This window comes from Ischnura elegans, chromosome 12, assembly GCF_921293095.1.
Source record: "Ischnura elegans chromosome 12, ioIscEleg1.1, whole genome shotgun sequence".
NCBI classification, from domain to species: Eukaryota; Metazoa; Arthropoda; class Insecta; order Odonata; family Coenagrionidae; genus Ischnura; species Ischnura elegans.
Genome location: NC_060257.1, coordinates 6212186 through 6234246, shown reverse-complemented (window position 1 = coordinate 6234246; position 22061 = coordinate 6212186). Strand labels below are relative to the sequence as shown.

Sequence of the window (22061 nt, the reverse complement as noted above, 5' to 3'; positions counted from 1 at the left end):
CAGTTCCCCTTGGACTTGCGACAGGTGAAGGGGAGGGGGGAAGATAAAAAGTTTGTGCAAGAGGCGCACCCCCATTTTCGGCTGCAATTTCTGGGAAGAAAGGTGCGCCTCTTACACGCGCTTATACGGTAAATCTCCAAAGTCACTCTTTTCCCCGACTAAAAAGAGAGCACAAAACAATTGACAGTGTTATTTCAAGAGTACCCAATACAAAATCCTTGCCTTTTTCCAAAACAATCCTTCAATTTCCTGGGCCTTTTCCCTAAATTCTTCCAAACTGCTACATAAAATTTTTTAAGAAGAAGAGAAGTCTATAAAATATACTCTTATTAATGCATTTAAGTCTCTCTTGATTAACAAATGCATGTACCTCTAAAGGCAAATTTACTTGCATGTCGAATAAGTAAGTCCTCCACCAGTCGACAGTGAGGCAGTTCTTTTGATTCACACACTATGAAACGACTGACGCCATGGAAGAGATTCCCTCATTTTTACACAACTACCCTAACCCACTTCAAATCCTCTAACTTTTTCCAGGCCCGTAAAAACACTGATCAATCGCTTGAATAAAAATGAAAATGATCACTCGAAAGTAAAAGAAGGAAGTGCTTTTCTCACCTGGAGATGGAACAGAGGCAGACTTGGAACCCTTCTTCTTTGACGTGGCCTCCACCTGGTTGATAATTGGCTGAGGGTCAATGCCACCTCGATCAAAGTGGCACTCATAGGCCAACAGATTCTTCGTGTAGTGCTTCCTCAATGTATACGCTGCACTAGACGAAGCCCCTATACCAAGTTGACCAGCAATGTCTTTCCATGTTTTATTTTTTGTCACCTGTACGTGCCACCAAAAAAAATACCAAGCAGAGAAAAAGGGCCAGTTAGAAGAGTATCACAGCACTGAGACTGGCTTAAACTTGCAAAAAGACAACAAGCCGAGCATATGCAAATACAACCTCAGGACAATACAAAAAATATCATTGCAAGATGCACGAAATGTACACTGGAATACAACCACAGTGTGATCAATTGTTTGACCAGAGATTAAATCGATAACATACCCAATGAGTACCAACAATGAAAACTATAAAATACAACATGAAACCCCAGCTCACTGCACACACTAAGAAATCCTCATAAAATCTGGAAAAATGTCAGAGCAACAAATTATATCCAGCAGTGTAAAAACAATGAAACCATTCTGTAACTACATTCACCACAAACAAAAGATACGGATTAGTCAAGATGTATCTAACAACAAGACCTCTCTCTTCAATTGGTTCCTCATGAATAAAATAGAATTGGCAGAATGCTTTTACAACCATGTATTCTGCATGATTGGGAGAGACCATGGCATTTGTATCACAAGGTGTTTGTCTGATAGTGTTATGTTGAACATTATTATACATGGTATATTATCAAAATAAAACTAATTCATGAACAGCTCTGGTCAAAGTTCGATGTCTATGTGTGAAAATATGATTTACCTATCAAGAGTCAAATCCAAAATAAATTGGTTAACTATGACATCTAATTCCCAGTTAGTACGCGCTAATCAACAAAAAAAATATTTTTTTTGCAGCATATTTGTATGAATAGGAGAATTGAAAGTAACAGTACCTAATGAATCAAATGAGCAACAGGAAACAGCAAATATGAGAACTTCCACTCATCTATTTCCCTAAATTTGTAGCTTTCCACTGTCCCACATATAAGTACACCACAATTCACTCAGATGTAAGCAAAACCCTAATTGTGCAAGAGGATACAATTATTATCAAACAAATTGAGTTAGTGAATTTTATCACACCAAACTTTGTGAATGGTCAAATCATAGCTAAGTTATGGTTTGAAGAGCTAAATAATTCATTGGAACTTATAAAAATATATGAATGAGTAATTCTTCACCTGAAAATATTTATCCATTCACCACTTTTAACCACAATTCATTATTTTCTCATACACAGAAAACCTTTCCAAACAGACCACCTTTCAAGGGTTATCACTATAAATTAAACTTCATTGATTATTATTAATTATTGGAAAACATCCATTAATGCACTTAATAAACTGATAAGGTAAAAAAATTGACGAAGAAACATATTCTTTGAAATAATCTATTCACCTTGATGCAAAGATTTTAATTGATTTGATGTCACAAGTGAGGAGAGTATAGCAAATATGTATTATGATCAAAGCGAAAAATTCAAAAAGACAACAAAGTGAGCATTAAAAGAATTGTGATTGACGAGTAAAATTATGGATAAAAAATAGCATTTATTTGAAATGAATGATACACTACTAAGGAATATTAACCAAGTTTAATGTCCACACATCAATGAAACTTGGTAAGCACGTAGATTACGGTAGAACAATAACATCTGCCAAATTTTAAGTTCCATTATGACCCAAGAGTCAGGATATTAGCAATCAAAATGTGTAATAATGCACCACATAGTGTGTAGGTTGCATTTTAACACCTTTTGATAGCTAATACCTCGACTCTTGAGTCACAAGAGTACGTAAAATTTAGCCGATATCAAAATCCCACTGTAATCTATGTGCCCAGCAAGTTTCATTGAAATCAGGGCACTACACTTGGCTAATGTTCCTTGTTAGTTTCACGAAAGGCTGCATGTGTAACTGCCAAGGCCACCACAAAAGGCCAAAATGAGAGAGAGAGAGCCAGACAAAAATTATTATTTCTAAACATTCCAAAACACTGGCCAAACTTGAAGCCACAAAAAACATCCAATAACGCAAATTATTATGAAATAGACTCTGCAAAGCTTATAGTCTGTGAATTTCAATTATTCATGCAAAAATGTTCACAACTGTCATTCATTAACACTGTTAATTTAAAAAAAAGTATGGATGGGTTGGTTCAGCTCTTTAGTTCTTGGTTCGACTGTTTCGTAAGGTTGAAGCTAGAATTGGACCCAAAGCCAATTGGATAAAAAAACATTGGTGCTAACTTAATAAGTGCAAATCCCAAACGAATAATAACATTCAATGATGGAATGTAACCAGAACTTGTGAGATAGCCATGAATTATTTTAGGTAATTTTTAGCACAGTGAAAATCATTAGTGAACAGTGCAGAGCTGATGAAACTATCAGTTTAGGGCCGGAGCCAAGAAGCTTAGAGAGCAACTGAACCAGAGCCGACAAAAAAGTGGCATTTCCCCATCCTTAAAATGAAGTACAACAGAGTTGTTTCAGGGCACATGAAATGACTGTGCCAAAAAAACTTAAAGAGTAGTCTTACATTAGAGAAAGTATCATTTCTAAGGATTAAGCCCTGAGAACAATACCGAGAAGATGCGACGGATGAAATCCACAAGGCACACAAAATGAGCACAGCACAGAAGCTGAGCAAGAGAGACACGTCTAGAGGGGATGCACAACTGACGACAGACGAGTGAGCAAGCCATCCACAGCACATTCAGATGAACGGATGAGACACAACAGATGGACCAAGACGGTCCGAGACCAAAATCCAATACTCGACCTTGCATACCTCCATGAATCCACCCCTCTCCTTCACATACAGGTACAGCCGGAACAGGTCTAGTGGGTTCTTTGAAATGGTCGGGCATGCCGATATCGGACTGCCCCTCTCGTCCATAAACTGCAAGAGCTTGTCGAGCCACACACGCCTCTCTTCTCGCTCGTCCATCTCGTACAACTTACTCAGGCTGTCAAGTTTCTAAAATGAACAAGAGGGAGGCGAAAATTAAACATGGTCCCGGTAATAAATTATTGGGACAAGCAATGGGACAAGGCAGATTGGAAAAATTCTCAATTGATTTTAAAACCTTGGTTTTGCATTCACAGAACTTCATCGTTGAATGCTGAATAAAAAAAAACTGCTACTTTAATAAAATTCAACATCAGTAGCATAATATGGTTGGTGGTAGAAAGTAGAAAATTCTGAGGTGGTATAAAAGTAGGCAAATGTAAGAAGTTGCTTAGTGGTTTATTGAAGAGAATACTACTTGAAATCAATGAAACACCTCTTTTTTCCAATTTGACTACAGTTGGGATAAATATTAATGAATAATTGAATAATAATTGCTTTTAATATCCAACAGCCCTCAATGAATAATCACTTCTTACACAAAACTATGTGAAAAAATAACAAGAACAGCTATCTTCCATTAAGTACCAACATATATTTTTTCCTACCAACACCAGAGGTGAACATAAAACTAAAGGGAACAAAAAGCACATGCTGAGAGGTAAAAGCAATGATGGCATTACAATAGCAATCAGGAGATTTCAAATCCTATTAACTATTAACAAACAAGTAAGTGGATAGTTTAAACATAGGCAAAGGCATTTATTAGGATCGTACCAAACCAGCCTGAGTCGACTCAAACAGTTTTAAATGCCATACCAGCCAAAAGATACCCACAATTTCCAAACACATAATATTTCACAGTATTAGCTATCCCCAATCAGGGGAAATATGTCAGCTGAACACAGACCACCAATAAAAAAAGATTTAAACCAACTTAGGCTGGCACAATCATAGTTAAAGAGTGCTGAAAGAAGTACAATGACAACAAATATTTACACCACTTGTGTAAATAAAACGTTATTTGGTTAAGATGGTACAGGCATTTTGGAGGGGAAATATGAGGGAAATTACTTGGGGGATATGTTCTTCTTCAAGGAACAAGCTTAACTCCTCTATCATGCTACCAAAACATGCTTAATAAAAACATGAATATGAAAAAAGAATGACTATTGAGAAGTCATTAAGGATGGAAGATAAAAAAATACACGATACAGCACTAGTCACCCAAAGTAACCCTAGAAATGAATCTATATGCGTTATCCCATTATTTTCTCAGCCATTAATGATTCAACCTATGTTTGATAGAAGTTTAAGCCCCATATTACCGCAATACAATGTTTGCAATGTGCCTCCACACAGGCACATTGAAATATCCAAGCATTGCCATTCATACAGCACAGAAAATTGACCCAGAAATTGGTGTTGCATTCATTTTAAAAGATAAGTTGCAATCAGCTTTGAGTCAATTTTGTCAGATCCACAGAAAGCTTCTATTGCATCCGTAAAACATATATATCCTATAAATGTTGTTAAGTGCCCAGCTTTAAATGATTTACAGTTTCCCCAAACCAATTAATCATGTCATATCCTTAAAAAAATGAGAGTTTAAAATGTGCTATGATCTCAATTTATAAACCCACAACTTGAACCATTTTTAAGGAAGTAAGAAACATTAAAACATAAATGACTGAACTCCATATTAGCCATGACCATTGATCATTTTTGATGCTTAGTGCTGAATATTTAAGAAGTTCATAAGGCCACATAAAAATCCCAGCAATGAGCATTTACAACAAGTGATTCTGTGGTATTCCCATGAACATGCAGAGTTTTTCAACAGCCCATACAACGCTATTTTAGGCCCCACAATGCTGCTCAAGAAGCATTCCTAATATGATGGTGTTTGCAATTTCCGACAGCCTCATTATTCTAGAGTCAACCCAAATTGTAGCATGAAAGGCTGGAACTTTATGTAGATTGGAACAACTAGCAAATTTTGGTTTCCAGATTAATTTTGATAAATTAATTTTTGAAAAAATATAATGACATGATAACACCAGAGCATTTCAATGAATCACCCCCTGAAATGCATATGTTCATAGAGAACATCAAAAGCCAACACATTTCCATAATTTTTAACATGTAGATGTTTACAGAAGAAACATATATTTCTTAAACCGAATAATAAAGTGGATAAAATGATGCCATTTAAAGAATTTTGGTGAGATGTTAACTGGATCTGTAGAACAGAAACTGGAATAATTCATCTTGAACAAAGAAACATGTTAACCTTAAGGTGGCCCACAAGTGAGGTAAAATTTCCACAGCAGGCACCTCATCAGCATCCAAATATGAATGATTACTTTTCCAACTAAACCGCAATAAACATAAAGTGGAGGAAATGTGAAAGTTATTTAAAGTTCAGTTATGTAAGGTTTAGAGAGACAGGTAAAGCCATGCAAAACAAAATAAACATAAGAAGCAGTGAAAATAGGGAGAACTTCAAACACCTAGAAAGCAAGGAAGCACCAAGCATGCAATATGGGTAGTGACAAGGGTATAATCAAAACTATAATTATGTAAGCATAATTTTCATTAAAATTGTAACAACCTTCGGTCGATATGGATCTTGGGACACATGACTGTTAAACACCTGCAAAATAGAAGCATTGTGAGTTCATTTATTACAAACTAGAGGAATTTAAACAACATGTGTTTTTTTCATTTCTGGGTATAAAATTAAATAGAATCTTCAAGCAAACTAGGGTTTTAAGATTTTAGAGCAAAGAAGAAATAAAGAGCTAAAACTTGCAGCTAACAGTTAAGTTTACATAATGACATTCCAAAGATAACAACTACTAAAAAAGAAAAAAACTACATCAAATTTTACACACATCAAAAGAGAAGACCTTACAATTAAAAGAAGCCACACACAAGAGCAGTACGTCTTCAGCCCAATAGTTACGAAAATAATACACTATGTTTTGTATATTTTCAATATTTGAGGATAACTTTAAGTCATTTCAAACAATGATGAACACAACAACATCAATTCTTTATGTATGAAAATCAGCATGAGGCTCAAGTCTTCAGGAATGGATATTAAATATCTTTGAGAATCTAAACTAACAACAAAAGCACCATAAGGGTGATTTGTACTCCAACCAAATTTAAAGTTGTAGTATTGAGTCACACAATTAATTGTTGAATGCTTATTTAGTGGAAATACTCCATGATTTGAGCAAGAAAACATTCAAGCTTTGACAGCAAAAATTTGAAAGTGAGCATGTAAATTCAGATTTGTTGAATAGCTCGAAAGGGCTGATTTCACTTTAAGATATTTCAGCATTAGAGAGAAGTCAAGCTATGTTGAGGGCAGATCTGAGAGAAGATTTTAATGTACATGCACAGCAGAGATAATATTTGTGCTAAAAGTTTTTCTTTCTCGTCATTTCTCGAATAAGACAAAAAATATATTGGTGGAATTGGTGGCTCATTTAAAAACCAGCTCAGGAACTCACCTGCTCACTCAGATTGAATAACTAGAACATCACAAACTTTAAGGCTGAAGCAACTACTAAACAAGCCAAAACTTCACTCATAATATACAAATTTGTCAGCAAAATGAATTCCTCTATAAGAATCACACATTCATTTCCAATTAAATCCTAAGATGATAACATAGATATTATAGATTATAGAAAATTAAGGTCAAAAAAGGGTAATTTTGAAGGCCCATGTAAATTTTTTGGCAGAATTCACTTGAACAAAGCCGAAAATGGAAATATAATCAGCAACACTTTTTTCCTGAGAAGCGATGAATGGTACTCTCCTAATGAACAGGATCCAAGGATACTAAAATCTTGATGGGCAGACAAGTCTTTAGAATCAAATAATGAGCTGCACATAATACACATGTGGTTTAAATTGCCAAACATAGAAGTAAAATTTAAGGCATAACCTTAGCATCTGATACTCCATCAAGGTGCCACAAATATCTCCCCTACAATTCTGGTACACAAAATGGTATACAGTGTTTGCAATAGTAGCAGGTGTAACTTGGTTGAAGTCCCTTGGAATAGGAGAACTTGAAGAATTTTCAACTAGACTGTTTCCCATTCAGTATTTCGATGCATTCACCTTGTTCTAATTTCAAAACCATGGATCACTCACTCCATGATTCAATGCGGAGGTTGGTTTGGAGAGGTGAGGATAGAGCTCAACCTGGACTAAGCCAAAGATATACTAGTACCACATGTCCAGGCTTATAGTTCCTTTCCCAAGGCCACCTTGCACTTAATGAGGATTAATTATGGAGGTTCCAATTGGCTTCAGCTGGGATTTGAACCAAAGACCCCTACATCAGCATCCAAATGCTATTAGTAGAGATACGTCAAATTCGCAAGACGCAATATCGCGAAATAATGCAAAATAACACGAAATCAGAAAATAAAAATGAAAATTTGCCTTTTCGCAAATTATAAGCGAATTAGTGAAGAAATCACATCTAATGAATCATAATCTATTAAAGCCTAAGCCTTTATTGTCTAACACTGCTGACGTTCATTCGTCTCTCCCATTACAATTCCAAGGTCCATTGGCTTATTTTGTCTCGTGCATAACGCAATCGCGTGATATCACGCACTGTAGTCATGTCTCTGCCAGAATTTGCCGTTAAATTTATCACAGCATCTCTTCGATTCACATTAATAAATCCTGAAATTCTCTGAAATACCTATAATGATGTGCTTTCCCTCCTGAAGAATTAGATATTCTGAATCAATAAAGTGCTGAAAGAAATTTAATGCGGCCACGAAAGAGTGGAGATGTAAGCTCACGCTCCCCGCACGCGTCAATGCCGACCAGTAATTCCGGTGACTAACCGCAACACAGTAGACAGCGATATTGGATAACTTGTTGCAGGAAAACCTTAAGTGTTGGCCAAACTCAACAAATTTTGTGGACTTAAACATGGCCGCTGGCTGGGGACAGAAGGCGGCTTTCAGACGAGAGACGGCTTACTGCTGGTGGCTGTTCACTGCATAGCACATGGCATGGCAGAGCAAGTCGTCTTGCCTGAAAGCAGCCTGAATTTCACGCCGATATGCCGGCTGGCCGGCAAAAAGTCCTTTCATCTGAAAGCGGCCTAAATGTAGCCTGCTGCCTGCATTTCACGCCGTGGACGGCGCCCTGCCGGGCCGGATTGAAATGGGAAATGTGGTGACCATGGCGGTTGTCAATGGCACAATTAGTCTCACTATCTCTAGCTACTAGGCCACCACACTCCCCAATACCATGGTTATAAAGAAAGAATTTATGAATGGAAACAATCATAGTAAAAATTTCTTCAAACTTCCCAACAAAACACAACTTGTTATTAATATAAACAATTATCAAGTGAAAAACATGTATGATTATGGCAGACTTGATGCAAATTTCCTACATGATAAAGAATGAAGCAAGAATAAGGGCTGACTTACAGGACTAGCAGGAGTACGTGGCCAACTGGTAGGGCTGTTGACGTCACCATACTCTTCAGCTCCGTGCATTGAGTTAATACTAGCAGCTCCAGGGGAGGGCACTGTGCTTTGGGGAGTGGGTGGGTGGGAGGGGTAGCCTCCGACTAGCGGACCCCCACTCACCACGCCACCGCCCCCTCCCCCAGGACCTCCCCCTGGCACTCCACCCATACCACCACCCATCCCCACCTGCATATCCTTCCGAGACTTTGGTCCACAGCCTTGATCGTCACCCGATGCTGTTTGCGATGGAAAGAGATACAAATTATAGTAAGGATTACACAAATGCAAGCCACACATAAAACTGCATAAGTACACTAAATGATTCTACCATCAATTAGGTGTGGATCAAACCATTCATCGATGGCTGAGTTCAAACAACATGTATCTCAAAAATAGCAACTTTTCAGGAGAGCAAAAAAACTATTCATATTTCTAATTTAACGCTAAAATTAAAAACCAAAAATTCATATAACTGAAACAGAAGCATACAATTGCTAACAATGAGTTGATTTTTGCTTGAATTTTATTTTTAAATGTTATATTGCACTTTGTTTAAGATGCCTGTGTCGAACCGGCCTAATACGTGAGATACGTGTTGTTAGAGCTTGGCCATTGATATACTGTCCTCATTGAGAAAAATCAGTTCAAAACGGAGCAAATACAGAGATTTCACTTGGGGCAGACAGGCCAGGGCAGGCAGAAATGCAGTCTGCTGGGGCTTCCAGCTCAGGGCCAGAATCTCCATAACGTATTTGTGCTGACCATCCTGTGCACCAGAGTATTTTGTTGGCAAGTGTTATTTCAATTAAAAATTTCAACTTCCAGGATGCACAGCTCTTTCTTTCAATAAAAATGTCTAAAATTTTGATAGTGTTTTGCTGAAAAACTGTTAGCTATTAAGGCAAACAAGAATACAATAGAAGGTATTTTTTCTAGAAATTGAAAGCACAGCTTCTTTAAATTGTAAATTGAACTGTGTAGTCGGAATCATTAAAAAACGCTCACATTAATGTTTCCTTTCACATTTTCAAGGGGGAATAAGCCTTCTGGGGCCCCTAGACCACGTCACTGCTGGGATCATTAGCTAACCACTTTGCCCCTGAATTTTACCATCAAATAGAAATTAATCAAATCAATTAAAATAATGATAATTGCAAATTATTGGAAACAACGGCAAGAATATTTGTGCCATAGAACTCCATTGAAAATTTTTGCTCCAACATATTTTATCCTGATTCAGCAACACCAGTCTAAATATGTACCAACACAAATATAAATTTTGGCAAAGACTCCAAAAGATATGCTCATTTCCCAAAGAAAATCAATTCACTCCATTGTCAACAGTGCAAGTGGCGACTTTTGTAAATCCATTTAAATATGCAATGTGTAAAACACGTTTAGTAGCTCACTGAAGAATTCTTTAATGTAATATGCATAATTTAATGGAATAGTCATTGAATTTTATGGAAGGTATATACAGTGGAACCTCGATTTATCGTTTTTCAGGGGGATGGATGAAAAAAAACGATGAATGCGGGAATGTTTGCCCAGGTTGCCTATGTCCCAGGAAACATTGGAGTTTAGCGAATTATGTCATTCATTAATGGATTCAAAAAAGATTTTAGCTGATTACAGGAATATTATTCCTTTATCGAAACACTTTGGTCATATTGTTGATTCGGATTATATCTCTTTCAAATATCCTTCAGGAGGAGGAATACGCTGCCTTGCTAAAAAATGTTTCACTCCACTCAGAATTTTCACTGCTATTATGCATTTCTGTCCGATGTAAAAATTCTTATCCATCAAATGCCATTTCAAGTACACGTATTTACGAGAGAAATGTGCGTGTTATGCCTCAAACAACTGATTTCGCCATCGCAGTGATTGGTTATGAGATGGATCAAGAAGGCCAAAAATAGTTTATTATTTGAAATGTTCCTTTCTTGGAATTAAATTTTTAATATGACTGAGGCAATGTGGTGTTAATCATTAGCGGCACACCCAACTGATCCTCGGCTTCATCCCACTTCTTGTTTTCACCGGGGATCTCACTCTACCCCCAACCCTGCCATCATGTACTAGCGGACATACCGAGGCGTGCTGTAATATTCATGCATTTCTAGCCCGGATTCTTTTCTTCGTCTTCAATTATTTTCAGTCTATCTTTTAAAGTTCTCACTCGTGTCTTTGGAAGGGCCATGGTCCGAAGACGAATAAGAATAAAATGAATAAAAATGAAACCAGACTCTATTGAACCCACACGGAACACACTCGCCGGTTTTAAGTCAACCCACCCTGGAAAGTACGGAACCACTCGTACGAGGTGAAGTTGCTATCGCATGCGGCGTGAGCAGAGCTTACTGCAGAGGGTGAAGCATGGCCATAAGGCTGTGCAATGACATTTTTTATCCTATAGAGAAGGCAACTTACCCACTCATTTCTAACAATAAGTAGCGTAGCTCTAGATGAGCAGATGAATTCAGATTGCTAGTGGGGAGAAACAAAATATCCTGAGAAGACATCGCTTCGTTAGCACCTCAGACAAGTGAGACTTGTAGCATAACTCGTAAATTGTAGCCAGACGCCCTGTTTTCGAAAAAAATTCCGCATCAACTGCCGTGAAGCTCACTATCAGCTGCGAGGATATCGATATTCGCCAGAAATCACCATCGTATTATTCCAACTATTTCCTTGCTTAAAATGCTTAAATAACGTTAGAATTACGTCGTGTTTGGTATCATTCTTTTTAGAATTACGTGCACATCACTAATATCTCAATCTAATAAAAGTATAATACCACTTGCTGAAATTCATTTTTAGACACCTTTTGGGCTAATTGGTGATTCATGCAGCAGTTGACCTTCAGAAGTGGGGATCTTTGAAGCGAGTCGGCTAAAAAAGTCAGCGGTCAAGAAAGGGGGAGGCGTGAAAAAGGTTTCTTTTGTCCTCGAGTAACTTGATATTTTTTTTTGAAGCTAAGGTCTTCGTAATACGATCCCTGCTCGAGCTGGGACCTTTTTTTCCTTGGAGAAGACGACGGGGAGAGGCGAGTGCTGAATGGAGGGTATTACCGGATCTTGGGAAATGAGCTAATGTAACTATCCCACGGCACTCAGCTTCTCCCTATCGTATTTCTATCTCCTGGGGAAGATTCAAACTATGTGTCTGTCATTATTAGCCATTGCCATTATTATTATTAGCCATTATTATTATTTTTGTCAAACGATGAATGCGGGAAAATTACTCGACGGGACCGCGATCTTCAAACGATCAATGCGGGAAAACGATACTTTGGGGAATGATAGATGCGGGAAAAAATTACATTTTGTATGGAACTTAATTTGGGACTAGGAGCGGCAAATGATGATTGCGGGTTCACGATGAATGCGGGAACGATAAATCACGGTTCCACTGTACTCTGATGCTTTAATTTCAAGTGACTATGAGTCAAAGTATGTTGGCAGGAAATATTGCCCAAGTAACAACAAACAAAACACCTAGCCAATCCCTAATCAACTTAAATAAATGACTCCAGCGGGAACAAAGTTAATCAATGATAAATAAAATGAAACTCACCAGCAGAGGCATTAGATAATGTTGACTGTTGAGATCCTTCATCAAGAGGAGTGCCATCAGGCCCTGTGGTAATCACAGACGTCACAGACCCAGGCATCGCTGGAGTAACATTGGTTGTGGTTGTGCCTGAAAATTTATTGTTCATTACACATTGAAATTATTCATCTGCCAATTGCATAAGCCAACATACATATTTATATAAATAAAAGATCGCAGCACTTTCCCACATAATTACTCCCTCCCCTCTTTCAAGCAACGAGGCTAAAAGCGAAGGAGCAACGGACGAACACGTGCGCTTTGCATATGACATTGTTGCATTCAAAGCGAAGGCAGGCGAGCTATGTGATACACACAGTTTGCAATGCCTGAAGTTTCCAGTTCGCCTCGCCTCGCTTGAATGCACTCATGCTATGCTTGTTTCTTTCGAAATTGTGCTATTTGGACTATGTTGAATGTTAGTAGCCTCGATGTAACTGTAAAGCTTTGTGTCTATCAATTAGAGCATAAAAAACTTAGAACTTAAATGCTGTTAGATATGCATCGTGTTAGGTTTAATTCTTTTTTGAACCTCGTGCGCATCATAAAATTGCTATCGAGATATCTTCAGGCTCAGTAGGTGATCACCTACTGAGCATTTGGCTTCCAGAAACGGGGAGAATTAAAGGTGATAGACCGCAAAAGGTCAGTCGGTGAGACAAGGTAAGGATGAAACACGTATCCCTTGTTCCCATGAAACTTTATATTTTCCTTTGAAGATAATGATTTATGGTCTGTGAGGTCTCGGAAAGGAAAAAAAACCTTGGAGGCATGGGCTGATGGAGGACTGAGGGTGGTTTTGTGAAATTTATGCCGTGGTTATTATCTTACAGTGCTGAGATTACTCCAATTGTTGTTCAATCTCTTGGGGAGATTCACGCTCTTTTCCTGTCATGTTTTTCCCTAAAATTTTCTATGGCTGAAATTCTTTTGCAACACTCCTTCAAGAGCTTTTAAACAAAATTGCTCGTAGGTATGACATGCTTAGTAGTGCAACAGTGTATGCAAAGAGAGGATCGGACTCTTTTTACTCCCTCTTATGGGAGGATGCAATGATTTAAAATGTTGGATTCAAATTCAATTTCTTCAACGAATTTGGATCAGAAGTATAAGGTGAAGGGCATTATCCATGGATAATTGGATCCAAGGCATCCAATTCGACCATCCCTAGTAAGCATCATAAGGTTAATACTACAAGTGAATACCTACTTATCTCCGAGCATCATACATATCATGTTAATTAAGCTAAAAACGGCTGCGTAAATTTTTAATACTGAAAGTGGAAATTTTGATAAGTGTTCAAAATGCAGCATACGTCTGCAACACAGCACCACAGGATAAAAAAAATGCTGCAAAATTTTTTTTTATTTATCTCTGATGCTCAAAATAGGGCTCTCTCTCTTACACACGTTTACACGGTATCTCTCTTCCAGCCAGCTAGTCTCGGTGGCAGCAGGGTGAAGTCCTCGCCAGTTAAACTGAAAGTTGTGCATTCCAATCACAGCTAGCCAGGTTGCCTGAATTCACATCATGGCTGTTTGTGTAGATGTATTGTTAACTTGTAATAAAATCCCAATGTAAAAGGCCAAAACACAGCTGTTTTTGGTGGTATCACAATAAACAAAAAATCTAACTAATTCTTTTAAAATTGGTGTCACTCGGCAAATGACAGAAATGAGTACTACATGAGGAGTTCCATCAACCATAGCACTATTTTGGCAATTTTTGCGTATCCCCTTGCGTCTTGGAAATGGATGCAGGAATGATGAATGTGAGAGTGACGGCCGTGTTGAGATGTTTACTCACCAGTGGCAGTTGTGGTGATACCATTGTCATGGCCGCCCTCCGGATGCTGCCCACTCGAAATCGCATGGGGACCATCGCCATGACCTCCAGCTGCCATTGAATTTGGGGTCGATGAGGGTGGAGGCATATTCACTTGAGGGCTGTCATGACTGTTGGGTATTGACGGGCCAGAGGCAACAGAGTGTGGCGGTCCAGAGGGAGACTGGGAGGGTGGTACCGATGACGAGATGGGAGGAATGCTAGTGGTGGCAGAGACGACCATGCCTCCGGCGGGAGGGGGTGGACCCATGCCCGAATGGTGGTGGCCACTGATTGGAGGAGGACCCATGGAATGAGGACCCGGAGGTCCCATCCCTGAATGACCAGGAGGCGGGCCCATTGCCGAACTTATACTACCAGACCCGCCGTAGCCCTGAGGCGGACCTGGACTCTGCGATATTGTAGATGACCCACTGAAGCCCATCTTACTCTGCAAAGAGAAAGGTTCAGTCAAACATTATTCCCCAACACAATTAAATTCGACAAGTGACACGGCAATTCAATTCCTGAATGTGGTGAAACTTGAAGATGAAGCTTAGATATTGGAATGAACCATTAGATTTCAATAAATAACCTAGTAGGCAGTGAAAAAATTGGAGCTCATTTATATTTTTCATGAAGAATTCTTATTATAAATAAAATAAAAATATAAAATTAATTTGAAACTATTCTTATTACTTGATTCCATCACTTTGATACTCCCTGGTGCCTGTTTACTTTCACTGAGCATATATGAAGTTTAACATGCCTTCAAACAAAATCTTAGCATCACAAAAATTTGACAAGGCTGAATTATTAAGACTAGACCTAATGAACCTGATTTGCCTGATTCTGCAAGCAAAGACAGCAAAGGAAAACCAAAGATGTACATAATTTTTATCTAATTAGGAACAGGAAAGGATTATATAGATAAAAGAGGGCCATATAAGAAAAACTAATGCCAGAGTGATCTTTCACAGGACTGGAAAAGATAGCACTTACATAAAAAATTATAAGCTTGTATCGTATGAATATCAACAACATTTTTAAGACTTGAACGTCACTGAATAATGGCTTTTTTTACTGCCTTCAGAACAAGTAAACTTAAAAAAAATTAATACTTTTAAAATAAGAACTTTCTTTAAATAAAGATTATAGGGAAATCTAAGTCAGTTCTAGCCATCAGGCATTTAATGCAAAAGACCAAAAGAGGCTTGAGTGTGGAAAGCACGGAAATATGATACTAACCTGAAGGTGTTGTTTAAGGTAGTGAGGTGGAGTATGCGGCCGTGGGCCAGACACTGAGTTCACATTCTGGCCCTGAGGGGGCCCTCCCTTGCCAGGGGGCATTTGACCTCCAGGGCCTCCCATCAACCCCGGAGGAGGGCCTTGGTTCATCCCTTGGCTGCCCCATCCCTGTAGAAGAGAAATTGTAAACCACAATCAACCAATGCACAATCCTGAAATTAGATAAAAATCACACAAAAATATGGGTAAAACTTTTTTTTTACGCACAATTTTCAAAGTTCAAAAGAACATAAAAAACTATAAGAGACAGCAAAAAACATATCTGCCCTGGATATTCACCAATTTACCACAGAGGAAACTGGCAAAACACGCACTGGCATGAAAGGTCGAAAATCATACTTCAGCTATTCATCATACAAGGAAGAAAATGCATTATCTCTAGTGTTTATGTGACAAAAATGCCCATTAAGTGATCTCTGTTTTTGCTGGAATTGTAAGTCGATAAGAAAAAGGTGATAATTACATTCCTTTCAAATTCTAAATGAAATTGGTGATAATCCTTTTACTAGCAATGAAATTGATTTTTACCATCCACATGAAGATCTAAATAGTTACATCCCAATTATCACATTACAAATGTGACCTTGTAGATAGGTTATGATTTATATGATAGGGTATAAATGAGCTGTTTACGCGAGGGGACCGCTTCGCCCACTAGATGGATGTTATTTCATCATTTTTGAGTCATTATGTGAAATGGCATGGCTTCAGACAGTTGTAGCGAGCCCCAGCAACAATTTACATTCAATGAGTTTTTTGACGTCTTCGTTTTTTTCAATGGCTGATAATCGAGAACAGCCTGCAGCATCGAAATTTTGCTCTCTGTGCTGTAAAATTTAGTAGGAGTTGGCTATTATATTTTCTACTGATTTCTATGACTTGTTACTGACACATTCAATACAGGCCCGATTTTCATTAAAATTGTCAGAATCAGCCGTTAAAATGAGAAAAAAAAAAGAGGGAGGTTTTCACGCCATCACTTCTGTTCAAATACTGTTTTCTACAAATGGCACACACGGTTCAAAAGAGGGGAGCTTGCTGAAGGCCATGCACACGATCAGAAGACTCGGACGTGGATATTAGTTATGTACGGAGGCAGAGAAAGGGCTCCCAGCCCGACCCGTAGAGCACGTCAATTGACGCACGGAATGTGTCAAGGGAAAGAAATTTATTGATTCAAAAAAACATCACCTTTTGTCTGCATTTACGCTTAAGTTTATCGGATAGAAATGTCTCCATCACCGCACCAATCCTGTTCCTACATGAGTGTTGACAATAGGTTTATTAGCTATTATTTGCTCCACCTCTGGTAAAGCGACAATTGACTATAGCGAGTGTTTATTTTAGCACTGAGGGATCTCATTTTATCGAGTTTGAACCATATTTTCTTATAACAAACACCAAAGCCCCATTTAAATTACCATTCTCTGCATCTAAACCAATAAAAAATATAGAGGATATCACAATCAATGACATTGAAATGAATGAGATATGAAAATGACATCAACGAAAGAATTGCCTTTAGAAAGGATTCCCACAAATTTTCAATAACTTTTCCAAGGATTTCTCCACCAATATTTACAAATTTCCAACACTTCCAACAAACGCTTTTACGATCATTACAGTTCAAATGAATAAGAAAGCATGACTACCCATGTATGCTCCTTGTAATGTTGACCTAGTCTAGTATTCCATCAACGTGAGCAGCTACAATAACAATAAATGAGCAGAGAGTGTCTCCCATGGCTGACAGACAAAATGATAACACTTTCAGTTTTTCCAGCCCTAAATTTAGATGACCTTTCTGTAACCACTTCTTCTCATCCACTTTCCATGTTTTCCAGGCTTTTGAGAACCCTGTCACACCACAACTAGAAATTTCATAACAATGGCCACTACTATTTGCCATTTCAGCCAATAAAAAAGTGTATCTGAGAGCAGTGAAGGGTATTAAAGCATAGTTGGCTGATGTTTGGGCATGCTGGAACGTACCTGATAGCCCCCATACTGGCCCTGTGGAACATGGTTCGGGACCCCTCTACCCGGTGGTGGATACTGTCCGCTAGCACCGCCCCCTGGCCCAGAGCCCCCTCCTCCCATGTTGTTCACCTGCGGACTGCCTCCTTGGGGCCCTGTCGAGCCGTAGCCCTGGCCGGGAGACACCCCATAGCCGCCTATTTGCCCCTGTGGAGGCCTCCCACCATAACCACCTGCAAAAATTGAAGAGAAATTCATTCCATCAGTCATGCACTCCTTCAAATACAGCCTGGACACAATGTCCACACAGGCTAATAGTATCCGTAATAATAATAATATTATTTGTCAAAAGATTAAGGTTTCATAGATAGAGAGAGATGTTTCAGATTTAATCTAATGGAATTCTGACATATTGGTACACCATGGCAGTCAATGTGTTACATGTTCTAATTACTAAGAGAATAAACGCTATCCATCCCAGAAGAAAAGAGGCATAATTTATCAAAGAGGTGAGGCAGGGGGCTAATACCTTGAGGATATTGCTGCCCCTGGGGTGAGTACGAGGAGATTTGCGACTGGCCAGCAGCGGGGGGCACAACGCCCGGGTGCACTCCCATCTTGTATCCATGCATGTGTGGAGGAGGGACCAAGGCTTGCTGATATCCACCTGGAAGGCAGAGGAAGGCGTTCCATCAAACACACTACAACAGCACTAAAAGCCTCACACAGTACACAATAGGATGCATTAAAAAACACCATCCAAAGAGAGACAAAAGAGGACTAATCAGTTACCACTTTTTGGACACTTTTTTTTCAGTTTTTGAGTTTTGAATGTTATTACCACCTTAGGCTCATATGCATGACCTGACACAGTTATTACATGCACTGGGCTAACACTAATAGATACGTAATGACAAATATTACTTTCAGAATGACAAGGAGAACATCATCTTGAAACTTCACTATATTTAGGGGCCGAAGAAATTTCAACTTGTCTATTTCCATGTGTGGATTTTATGCTGCAGATCATGGTTTCCTCATATAGGAATATTATCGAGGTAATAACTCCAGAAAAATGAGCACCGCAGGTTGAGTGTTAGCAGACTAAGAAATTTTCAAATACCGAGGGGATAGTTGCTTTATTTTAATTACAGACTCACAGACGTACGACTTCTAATGGAGATGGGGGTCACCACTTGACCTCAGTCTAATTCCTTCAACCCCCAAATCTTCCCCTTCTGCCTTGAGCAAGATGCAATCCTACTCTAATCCACCACACCTATCTCATTCCCACCCTGCATACTCTTGATATTTAACTCTTAAAATGCCAACCACCTGATCTGTCGGCCCAAGCGGCTTATTGGGCAAAGAATGCCATGGACTGATCAATCAGCTACCTCCTTTTTAATTATTTTAAAATTAAATAATGTTTTTCCATTTTACAAAAGAGATAACACAGGTGAACTTTTTCATCAACAACGTAAATAATGAATCTTAGCTGAAGATCAACAGAAAGGAAACCAAGATATAAATGTGTAGAAGAAGGTTGGAGATAAGAACAACCATTACAGTTGAAGATGAAAGGTGAAGAGTTTTGCTTCCAAAGAATCGAGTAGCCAGTGGGGGATGAAATAAGAAAGAAATAGAAGAACACCACTGGCAAAGAAGGCATTCTATAAAAGGAAGAACCTTCTTACAGCTGAGAATGAGCATATTGAGTAAGGAAACAACTTATCAGATGCTACATGCAAAGTTCTTTGTGTCCGCGAGGCACAGACATTGACAGGAGCAGAAAAGTCAACAGTCTAAGCGTTTGAAATGCACAACAAAAGAATGATGAAGATAAAATGGAAACTGAGGGAGTCCTTGGAAGAGTGGGAGAAAACAGAATGATGCCTCCACTGGAAAAACACTCAACAATCGCCCACTGAATCAAATCCACTCATCTAGTAGCCCAACAATAAGAATCCTCTCTGCTGGCAGAGTCCAGAGCATAAACGCTCATCTCCTTTTCTCCAAGCTTGGCAAGCAAGCAGGTCTTCTAAAATCCCAAACAATAAGACAGTATAACTTAATCGACCACCTTCTGAAGTATGATGGTCCTCTGCAGACAATCATTGAAGGACAAGTGGATAGGAAGGAAGGAAAACAAAGGCCCCAAATGAAATTACAATGGAAAATTTACTAAGAATATAAAACTAAAGAAAGACGAGAACATGAAAAGGTTAGCTAATTTGAGAACAGAGTGGACAGCTGTGTCAAATCAATCTTTGGACTTACGGCAAATCCAACTCCACCACAAAAATGCCAAACCAATGCCATCGATTGCCAATCAAATAGGTCACCTTTCTCTAGTTTTTTCTAGCCTCGTCACATCATTTTCAAGGGTCAGTGGCGCACTTAATTAGGACTACATCTTACCTTGGGTAGCCATTGGGGAGTGACTCATGCGCGTGGGCCCACTGCTGTCAGATTGACCACTAGAGGGACGAGGTGGCATCGGAATGTTCTGCTGCCCTGCAAGCAAAGAGAAAAGACAAGTGCCTTCACGTAAAACCATTATGACAAACAAGAACTATAACATAATATAAGCACATATGACTTTATTCCTATGGTACATGGGGAGTGTGGTAGCCTAGCAGGTAGGCTGTGAACAAAGGCTTTGGTTTCAAATCCCAGGAGAAGTTCGAGCCCGACCCCATTGTTATTGTCATAATTAACCAACCCTTAGAGTGGGTTGGCGTACTAACTTCGTGTATTAGCTTCTAATCCTAATCACTTCACTTAGAGCTCTCCATCATATATACGTATTCATATAAATGTTTTGTACTATTTCACCACACTATTTCTCATTGGTAGTACAAATACCTTCACTGCATTGCAGCATTCAGGTGAAGAAGCAGTAAGATTTAACATCTGAGCAATTATTGATATTGTACCCGAAGATCACCACAGTGCAAAGAAAATAATATTATGGCCAGGTAAAAATTCTGTGAAAGAGGATGGAAAATTAAAATGAATGTAAGATTTTTCCAAAGTGTTGCCTTATTTGATAAAAAATTATTAAATGAAATAAGTGCTGACTAGCTAGTGTGTATCTTTAACTAGTCATCCACAAATGCACTTAAAATGCTTAAATTCAAATAACATCTAGACAGTAATCACCCTTTCCAAAGTTCTGGCTAAAGCCTTGAAACTATGTTGTGACTTGTGGCATTGTGTGTCTGGCAGTATAAACCATCTTTCCATCTAAGACAATCCAACTTTGCAGATGAAGAACTCTTGGTAGTTCAAACATCTGGCACTAATTTTGGGGATCTGAGCTTGATTCCGGTCAAGGCAAGTGATTTTTCCTTGGAGAAATTTCCCACTCTAGGTTAAATATAGGCAACACTTTTTTCATAGAAGAGCAACAAGCTGTGATCTCATCAGGACCTTACATTAGGAGATTGTTAAGAATGAATAAAGATTTTTTCCAACAATCCTTCCCTTTCCTCTAAGCTCCCAATCATCTTAGGCTTTGGACGCCTTCGACTCATTCGATCAAACTTCGGAGGACTTGCTTTAATCTGGCCATATGCAGGATAAACTCTGTCGGCCAAAAAGACATGAATTTCATAAGGAGAGGGCGATGGAATTCTCAATAACTCATATTATTACTGCTAGTCCCACCTTTTAAACTTGGACCTCTTTTAATAAAAGCAAGGGCAGTGGAGGACATTCAATTTAAATGGAGGATCATAGACAGTCGTTCAAAATACAGAAGTGCCAACTGTACTGCCAGCTCACTCGCCCTCAAATGATTTCATCCATAAATGAAGGTTTCTACCACCCAAATTCTATACGTGCACCCACACAGCATCACCTCATTCAGTGATTCAACCCACAGGTTGGTTTTGGCTAGGCAAGGATGGAGCTCACCCCTGACTTAGACACCGGCAACTTTATGTCACACATTCAGTGTAGAAAGGCCAGTTTCCTTCCCAAGTCACCTTGCACTTCAAGGATTTTGATTAAGGGTATCGTAAGGCTTCACCCAGGATCTAAACACAGGACCACTCGACCAGCAGCCAACCACTCCATACACCATGCTCCCCCATGACAGTGCACCAAAAACACCTCACTCCCATTCATTCTCAGCATTCATTATTAACAACTATAATTTTCTCTGAGCCTGCTCTCACCTGATTAGGTACACTGGGGATACTATGGTCTCCCCAACCTAAGCTTACC

General features: G+C 38.9%; 1 protein-coding gene across 1 annotated transcript in view; it reads right to left on the bottom strand.

Annotated features, from left to right (window-relative positions):
• Positions 1 to 22061, bottom strand: part of LOC124169525 (trithorax group protein osa) — a 106135-nt gene that overhangs the window by 41652 nt on the left and 42422 nt on the right. Inside the window, exons 4-13 of the mRNA XM_046548158.1 lie at positions 20250 to 20345; positions 18358 to 18495; positions 17844 to 18061; positions 15792 to 15959; positions 14526 to 14994; positions 12684 to 12809; positions 9063 to 9340; positions 6194 to 6235; positions 3520 to 3708; positions 619 to 835 (exon numbers count right to left, since the gene is read on the bottom strand). Coding sequence (XP_046404114.1) covers positions 619 to 835; positions 3520 to 3708; positions 6194 to 6235; positions 9063 to 9340; positions 12684 to 12809; positions 14526 to 14994; positions 15792 to 15959; positions 17844 to 18061; positions 18358 to 18495; positions 20250 to 20345 — 1941 coding nt within the window. The remainder of the gene's footprint in view (positions 1 to 618; positions 836 to 3519; positions 3709 to 6193; positions 6236 to 9062; positions 9341 to 12683; positions 12810 to 14525; positions 14995 to 15791; positions 15960 to 17843; positions 18062 to 18357; positions 18496 to 20249; positions 20346 to 22061) is intronic.